The 8,845-nt window shown below is 38.3% G+C and overlaps 1 protein-coding gene across 1 annotated transcript; it reads left to right on the top strand.

Annotated features, from left to right (window-relative positions):
- Positions 1-421: 421 nt before the first annotated feature.
- Positions 422-5,792, top strand: LOC111654846 (tumor necrosis factor receptor superfamily member 5-like). The gene is made up of 6 exons (XM_023406003.2): positions 422-820; positions 3,145-3,238; positions 3,588-3,713; positions 4,050-4,205; positions 5,362-5,449; positions 5,558-5,792. The coding sequence occupies exons 1-6, from the start codon at positions 659-661 to the stop codon at positions 5,775-5,777; spliced, it is 846 nt and encodes a 281-aa protein (XP_023261771.1). The 5' UTR covers positions 422-658; the 3' UTR covers positions 5,778-5,792.
- Positions 5,793-8,845: the final 3,053 nt, after the last annotated feature.

Raw genomic sequence — 8,845 nt, 5'->3', positions numbered from 1 at the left:
CTCAGTCGCTGCAGCGGAGCTCTTCTTTATAATATATTATAGAACAGTATTATAATATTATAGAAGTCTGAGACTCGAGCAGTTTAACTGCTAAGAAGCTTCTAAAACATAAATATTAACAAAGAATGGTTCAGGTGAAATAAACAGGAAATCTTAGCGATCAGGAAACAGAGGCCTCGCCCTGTTGTAGGATTATAAAGTGCCTTCAGTTGTAGCTTGGTGTAAACTGGTTTTGTTAATAATGTTTTCAAAGTAAGAGAGTAACTGTAAAACAGGTCGAAGATGTTGTTCAGTTCTGTAAACTTACAGTTTCACTTGTAGTTGAACTTTTATAAGACGATGCTTCATGTTCCACTTATCATGTTCATACAATCTTGTAAAACTTGTTCTCACATACCATAACTAGTCTGAGCTGATCTGGAAACAGACTTTGAGCAGAGCAATGAACTTTAAAACCTGAGCAGAGTCCAGCACCAGATCCTCTTATTTCAACAAAGGAAAGTAAAACAAAGGCTCAAACTTCTTTAAATCACTTCTGCATCTGACTGTTTAAAACTGAACAGAAACAGCTCCAGTAACCAGCAGAAATGTACAGCTGTTAACCAGGTTACTCTTCTCCACAGTAACCAGGTTACCTGCTGGTCAGTGCAGTTTTTACATGATTTACTTTTTGTTTCCAGATGTTCTTCTCTTATTTTGGACGTTAAAACTCACCTCATCCCAGATCACAGAGAGATGGTGTCTTCATACCCTGAAACCTGCCGACCTGCTGTTTGAGATGACTTCTAGAAGAAATCATTACACAGCTGCATCTTTGTTGGTAAAGTTGTTTATTGCAGGAACATTTGTATTTATTGATCTGCACTAAACTGTGCTGCTGTCATCCCTCTATTTTTATTTCTTATTTCTTGTAACTTCATTCTTAACTTACATTTTATGTTGTGTGTTTTTGCTTGTTCCTGGCTTCCTGCACTTTAATCACCAAGTCAAATTCCTGTGTAGGCTGCACGGTGGTACAGTGGTTAGCGCTGTCGCCTCACAGCAAGATGCCAGTGTGGGTTCTCTCCGGGTACTCCGGCTTCCTCCCACAGTCCAAAGACATGCAAAATGGGGACTAGGCTGATTGGATACTCTAAATTGACCATAGGTGTGGCTGTGAGTGTGAATGGTTGTCTGTCTCTAGGTGTTTGCCCTGCGATGGACTGGCGACCTGTCCAGGGTGTACCCCGCCTCTCGCCCGAAAAGATGCTGGGATAGGCTCCAGCCCCCCCGCGACCCTACTAGAGGATAAGCGGTAGAAAATGAATGAATGAAATTCCTGTGTACATTTGGTGAATAAAGCGATTGTGATTACAGGGAGCCTGTTGGGAAGTATATTATACATCACACTGCTGCTCCTCTCCAACATTATTGATTATTTAAACCTTTTTCTTTTCTGATTCTTTTCTCTCTCTGTCACTCATATGATCATTTCGGGGTCCAGAGAAAAAGCTGGGGGCGGAGCTTAGGTTGCTGACATGGTAGAGCGTGATGTTGCACACTAGTCCTTACTGCAGCACCCCGGGTTTGAATCTGACCCGTGGCCCTTTGCTGCTGTCACCCCTCTCTCTCTCTCTGTCTAACTTTACTGTCACTCTCTCACTGTGACTATAATGAAGACAAAACATAAGAGTGAACAGCTGTGGCGAGTGCGAGGGGAACTGGACATAAGAAGCCAAAAACAACAGAAGTTTCACCTCCTGTTTTAGAGTCATGTGATGTTTGTGAGCAGAAGAGTCAGCTGTATTACAGCTTTGTATCCTCAAACTACTCTCTATGGAGAGTCGTTTTCCTCAGTGTGTGCAGGTCAGAATTCCAGCAGAATTCAAGTAATCTGCACTTTAAATCACATTTATCAGCAGTTTTAAGTCAAAGAAGAAAGTAATATAAAAATATCTAAATGTGAATCACTGGTCTGCCTCCACATAAACAGATGCAGACTCTCCAGCAGGTTTCTGTAAATGAATTTAAACTCTGCATTGTGTCCCAGTTTATGCACAAATGCAAGTTTAACTGATGAACTTTAATTTAGGGTGTGGTCAATGATGGACAATAATGAAATAGAATGATTAAAATAAATTCAGTAGAGCCACATATCTGCCTTTTTAGTCCCATAACATTCATATCATGTGGGTCACATGACAGTCTTCCCTAGAACAGGCCTTTTGAACACGAGTTCATGCCTCATTTTTCTTTGCTCTTTATAAATATAAAGTGCATTGGGAAAGTATTCACACCCCTTCACTTCCCCCACATTTTGTTATGTTACAGCCTTATTCCAAAATAGATTAAATTCCCTTTTTTCTCATCAATCTTCACACAATACTCCATAATGACAAGGCGAAAAATGTTTTTTAGAAATTCTTGCAAATTTATTAAAAATAAAATACTGAAATAACGCATGTACATAACATGACAGTCTTCCCTAGAACAGGCCTTTTGAACATGAGTCCATGTTCCTTTCTTCTTTGCTCTTTATAAATAGAAATAGAGGGTATCCTTATGAGAGCTCTCCTCAATTTAACAGTGAGTAACAAACATCTAACAAGTGATAAATACACATGAACAAATCCTCAGTATGTTTGCGTTTAAAATAGTTCATGATAACGATTATTTATCTTCAAGAATCTCTTGAAGACTCATCACTTCTTTACTTGATCTCCTTGCACTTATTAAATAGATGTAGCACTTGGTACTTACTTACAACAAGGTCTCCTACTGCACTGACGCTTTAGTGATGTCTCTTATTTGTGAGTCGCTTTGGATGAAAGCATCTGCTAAATTAGTAAATGTAAATCATTAAGAACAAAGATCAGATATTTATGAATTTGCTGTAGCAGTTTTACAGTGTATTGTGAAGCATTTAACTTTGAACACAGGTCAGCAGCTTTAAAACAGTTTATATTTAAAACAATTGAAGACATGTGATCATCTATAATTACAACTTTGTTGTTTGTGTTATACAGTAGTGTTTTTATTTGCATGTAAAGAAGAGAAGTGAGATCTGATCACAAGTGTCACTCGAGACACATGTGGAGACGCATGTTATTGCCAGGTCTGAACAACCAGTCTTCACTAATACAAAAACTTTTCTTATCTTCACAGATTCTTATGATCAGAATCTTCAGAGGAAATACCCTGACATGTCATCCAGCAGAGTATCAGACAGGAAATGAATGCTGTGCTATGTGTCCACCTGGTAAGATCCAACTGAATGATTAAGGGACATTTCACTGTTAGTTACATTTAGAGACTTTGTTGTGCTGCCAGGTGTCAACCACACTCACCAGAATCAACCACTTGTGTGTAGAACAGTGGAGTCAGTCTGTCTCCTGGGGTTGGTGTTGTTCATGTGAAAGTGAAACGTATCAGTGAAGAACTGGGCTGGATTTAGTTTTTAAATTTGGATTCATCTGATGTTTGTAATAAGAATGAAACTGTCGTAGACATCAGTGTCACTTTGACTAACTTTACCTTCAAGATTAACACATTTTCATTCTATAGAAAAATACTGCATGAAATTAAATTGTTGGTTTTCTTTTCAACAGGAAGTAGAGTTAAAACAGATTGCACAGAGTTCAGGAGTACTTCCTGTCTGCCCTGCATAGAAGGAACATTTGTGAATCAACCCACTGGACTTAAACAGTGTTTTCCCTGCTCAAACTGTGATCCAGGTAGATTTCTGTTAATATCTTCTCTTTGTTAATAGAAACTTGTGTCTGAACCTGATCAAAATCAGTAAGTAGTAATATTACTGCAAGACCTGAGACAACTGTCTAAGATTGGTTTGACAGTGTCACTGTGAAGATGCAGACTCATTGAGTTTGAATCATTTTATCAGTAGGACTTGCAGTAATGATATAATTGATCTCTCCTTGCAGAATACTACCCTCCATTTCTCCCTTTTCCTGCTGCAATAAAATGAATTCATAGATTGGGGGAAACTCTTTCCCTAGTAGTGAAACAGAATAGAAGTTTTGTATCTCCATAACCTCTGTATGTGTTGACAGGTTCTGGTCTGAGGATAAAGAGTTCATGTACAACAATATTAGATGCAGTTTGTGAAGCACAGGAAGGATTCTACTGTACTGACTTGACAAAGAACAGCTGTGTGGCAGCAGAGAAACACACAAGATGTCAACCAGGACAATACATCAGTCAAACAGGTTGGTTTTCTTGTTCTGACTTTAAAATCATACTGTAAATTAATTTTAAGGTCCCATGTTTTACAGTTTTACCTGAAGTGTTGAATCAATAAGAAGATATATTTTTGCTTTTAAGAACCAAAAAATCAATGTAGTTTTACATCTCCTCTCTCAGGCTTCTCTCTGGAGACTTGGTTTCTTATTCCACACAGCCAGGCCAACCTCAGGCTGTAGCTTACTGCTCTGGCTTGGTAAATCTCACCCATAGTGCCGATGGTTAGTCAGCGCTGAAATGAGCTGAACAGACGCTCAAATTCAGAAAAATGCTCCAGCTGGATTTTGTGTGGAACCATTGGACCCTCTGGGCAGACCAACACAGTGCCAGTGATAATGTTCAAAGTAGTGGTAAAAAGATTAAAAACTGAAAACGTAGTTGGAGAGGCCGAACAAAAAAATAGTAAGTAAAAAATATGGCCAATTTATAGCAGAAACACTTGGAGAAACCAAATCCTGAGGGTGGTGACTGTTTTGTCGTTTTCAAAAAAGACATGCCTGACCTTCTCTGTTTGTTTGAGGCCATTGCAAATGCTGGTAGCAGCTTTGAAACATTGGATTTTATTCCCTGTGCCACAATCTACCAATCTGCCGAGACACAGCTACACCAGACTCATGTTTCTTGATGCTGGTGGTCTGGTAGCTGTTGGTGTCCCCTGCTCACTGATATCTGCCTGCTGCCGCCCAAACCACTGATCAGATAGGACATGGTGCCAAAACGTATTTGCATGAAGCACTGAAGCTAATAACATTTGGATAGTTTCAGTGTCGTGTCAAACAGTAGTTGGTTTGTTTATGAAGCTGATGTGATTTCTCCTTTATAGTGAATTAAAATCCATCTTGTTCTGCTCTTATGAGAAAAGAGCTGCACTACAACATTTCATCAAACCCCAAATATTAAAGGATGAATTGTCATTTTGGGAACTGAAACAAAGAAAACTATTATTGAATGTTTTGATTTTCAAGTGTTGGATTCAAAAATCTCAAATCAGATAAAAATCAGCTGAGTGGAAATCAGACAGTCTGATGAAATGTAGTGATGTCATATCACACTGACCCTGTCATCATATGATGTGTACACTAGTAACTACTTTCAACATGTGCATCATTTGTTCTTGTACAGGAACAGCCTCCAAAGACACTGTGTGCTCTGACTGCAGAGATGCAACATTTTCAGATGGGACATTTACATCTTGTCAACCACACACACAGTAAGTGAACCTTCACATCAGACATAGACACATCTGGTTTCTCACAACTGCAGTGACTTTGAAGTTTCTATACATTTATGAAGTAAAAACGTCTTTCTATCGTTCCAGATGTGAATCAGAAAACCTTCAGCTGATAAAAGCAGGAACTGCTGCAAGTGATGCTGAATGTGAAGAAAAGAGTTTAAAAGTGACAGTAATTGTGATCAGCGCTGTAGTGCTTCCTTTAGTGATTGGCTTCATTTTAGTTCTTGTCTGGAAAAGAAGAGAAATTCTAGCAGGTAAGATCTGTGTGCAGTCAAAGAAAATGTTATCATGGTTTAATGGATGATGATACTTTCTGCCAAGTCATGATGTTGTTGATTAAGATGTTTTTCATTTTTTATTATAGCTTGAAAAAGAAATGGACGCACTCCCACAGAGGTATGTTTGTTACTCTCTTAGTGAAACTGTGTGTATGTAGATATGCACTGTGGTAAATGACAATACTTGGTTTATCTCAGTAATTCAATTATTTCATCTGTTTATTAATATTTCACCAAAGAGAAAGGATCATGGAGAAGAAGCAGAAACAATGGTACCGTTATGAACAGAAGGTAAGACAGGAGTGTTTTCTTCTTTACAGTCCCTCCTGACTTCACTCTGTGAAGTCTGAACCACTGTCCAAGAGGTTTCTGCTTTAAGTGAATGTATTTCTCTCCTCAGCAGAAGAAACAACCTGGAGATAATCAGATGTGCAGTTTGATAAGACAGTAAAGTCTGTCAGTTGCCTGTAAATACATGGAACCAGCAAAAGTAAAGTCTCTTTGATTTAGAAGAAGTTTGCAGGCTAATAAAAGCCCACATATGCCGTGGGTCAAAGAGCTGCTGGTTGATGCTGCTTCAGGCAGTGACATGTTTTAGTTTAAAGGTATAGAAACTAGAAAAGAGATACTTTGAGAGCAAATCTCCACATGATAGTTTAGATACCGTCTCAAATTAATGTACGAATTTTCACACCACCTGTGTGTGTGTGTTTGTGTGTGCGTGCGTGCGTGCGTGTGTGATGTCCTCAGCAGGTGTGATGGGACGGAGGTTTGTTGCGATATGGTTTAGTCCGACTTTAAATCATTATAAATTACTACATTACCATATGTGATTTCATATTGGGATCAATTTGTAAAATGATATGGTGTGGAAGAAAGCCTGATCATGAGTGACCCTAATGTGAATTCTAGCTTCTGTTATGGACATCCAGAAATTGTTGTGCATTTAATTTGTTTTATTGCCCAATTATAGAGAATTTCTGGCAAAACCTCTGAACTTTCATTAATGAAAATATTGATGAAAGTTTTATTTTACTGTAGAAGAATGTATTGTTCTGTTTCCTGGAAAATAATACACTGACTAACACGTGTACATGATGAATCTTATTATAAAGGTCAAATTCTATATGCATTAACGTAAATTTACAGTTTAAAACCACGCTTTGTTTTTAGAGTTCAATTAATGTATTAATTCAAATCAATTTAACACGCTCTAAAAGAAAAACCATGAATAGCTTCTGCTATTTTAAATCTTTTAAATCTTTATGCCCTTTATTTTGATCTGTGTTTTTATTATGTGTATTATGTGTATCCTCTGTATATACCTTTGCTAAATGTTTATCATGTGCACCTTGAACATGTTACGTACTTACAGGTGTTTGTTCCTTAAAAAGAAATGAATGGAATAAAGTTTGTAAAAAAAAAAAAAAGAAAAAAAACAGGCATTTTTCTTTTCCTGTAGAAACATTAGTGAATCCTGTTCTGAGCAGTTTGTGTAAAGATCTGTGAACTAATTGTCTCCAGACTGTATGAAGCAATGTGTTGTCGTGGCATTAAGTTGTCGACGTCGCTCCTCTTTGGTAAATGTCACGGAGAGGCTCATTCTTTATTACGTCATAAGATGAAGCTAACGTTAGCTTAGCTGTTTGTGCTATATGAAGTGTTGAGCAGACTCAAACACTGTGTTTCCAGCAGGTTATGTGGCTGTCTTCACGGTACCAGGATTATGCTGCCGAGCAGAGGAGTACACGACACGAGACGGACAGTGCTGTCCGATGTGTCACCAAGGTAGGAAACTGTAAACAAGTCAAAACGAAACTAAAGTCTCCATTTTGACTGCGAGCCTGAAGTCACGGCCCAGTTCTAGGGGAAATGTCCGACCCACACTAATGTTGACTAATGTCATCTCATCTACGTTTTATCATCTCAACAACAATCCCCCTCAAACCTCTGGAGGAAAGACGTTATGAGGCAGTAAAACATGAGCGACTGAAAACAACCATGTTCCCAATAACATCTTATGTTTCCATCTTGTTCTTTATTAAGATGACTGTAACGTCATTAAATGCTTCGTGGAAGATAAAACTTAAATGTCTGAGACATGATTGCAGACTAAGTTATTGTAGCCTGTTGTCTGTTTCCTGTTTGTTATAAACATTTGTTGTTTCCTGTCACAGCTGATGGGAAAATAAATGAAACTTCTGGAAACTGGTTAATAAGTTGTAGGCTGCTTCAGGTGCCGTCGGAAATTATGGGACTCGAGTTTTGCTGTCGTTATTCAGTAATTAAACACACGTGCAAGTGATGTAGGGACTGTATGGAAATCATTACAGGTCAGACTGGTCATGCTGCAGTAATTGTAGCACAGACGACAACAAGCCTGTCTCTGTCAGGACTTTCTTTTCATTTAACAATCAACTAACACTCATCAATAGGACAAGAGAGACCTAAAGCTATATTATCTTATAACCCATTGAAGCAGTTCACAGGCCAGTAACAGCTAAAATTGAAAGCACATTAACAGGAAACGATGAAATATGAACCTGTGATTGCAAGTGCAGACTGCACAACCACAAAAAAAATAACACATTTTAGTTTCAGTCTCTTACCTATGGGTTCCTTTTCTGCAAGCTACACCTGCTTTGAGTTGCACATCTTCCATCTTCTCATCACACGTTCATATGTGGGTGTACCGTAATGCTCCATTCTGCACATGTTGGTAAATGAGTGTGAAAGTGATCGCATAAGTAATTTCAGGCGAGGATGCAGACATGGTACAAAGTGGCACATTGAATGTACAGCATTGTACCTTGTTAAGTTGATCACACCCAGCCAGCTACCCCGGCTTTGCTTATTACTCATTCCTTTAATAGAAGCTGTCCAATTTTGTAAACTAAACAGTCTTTTGCCCATTTTCTTTCTGCTTTCCTTGGTCAATTCTGAACTTGGGTTTTTACAATGTTACACAAAAATGTTTTTGTAGCCACTACTAGACAGCATACACAGTGGTCTGTAAAGACCAGTGGGGAAAGTAACTAAATACATTTACTCAAGTACTGTACTTAAGCAGTTTTAGTTTGTAGTTGCTTTTAAG

The sequence above is a fragment of the Seriola lalandi genome, unplaced genomic scaffold (assembly GCF_002814215.2).
Source record: "Seriola lalandi dorsalis isolate HSWRI2012SDOR001 ecotype SW California unplaced genomic scaffold, Sedor1 jcf7180002054292, whole genome shotgun sequence".
Taxonomy (NCBI): domain Eukaryota; kingdom Metazoa; phylum Chordata; class Actinopteri; order Carangiformes; family Carangidae; genus Seriola; species Seriola lalandi.
Note: the sequence above shows the minus strand (reverse complement) of the source record. Positions and strands in the feature narration are given on the sequence as shown.

Coding starts and splice junctions, on each gene's coding strand:
- LOC111654846 (XM_023406003.2), top strand. CDS start 659: ATGATTTACTTTTTGTTTCCAGATGTTCTTCTCTTATTTTGGACGTTA. Junction 3,714..4,049: donor CTGCTCAAACTGTGATCCAG/GTAGATTTCTGT, acceptor ATGTGTTGACAG/GTTCTGGTCTGAGGATAAAG. Junction 5,450..5,557: donor TCTTGTCAACCACACACACA/GTAAGTGAACCT, acceptor CTATCGTTCCAG/ATGTGAATCAGAAAACCTTC.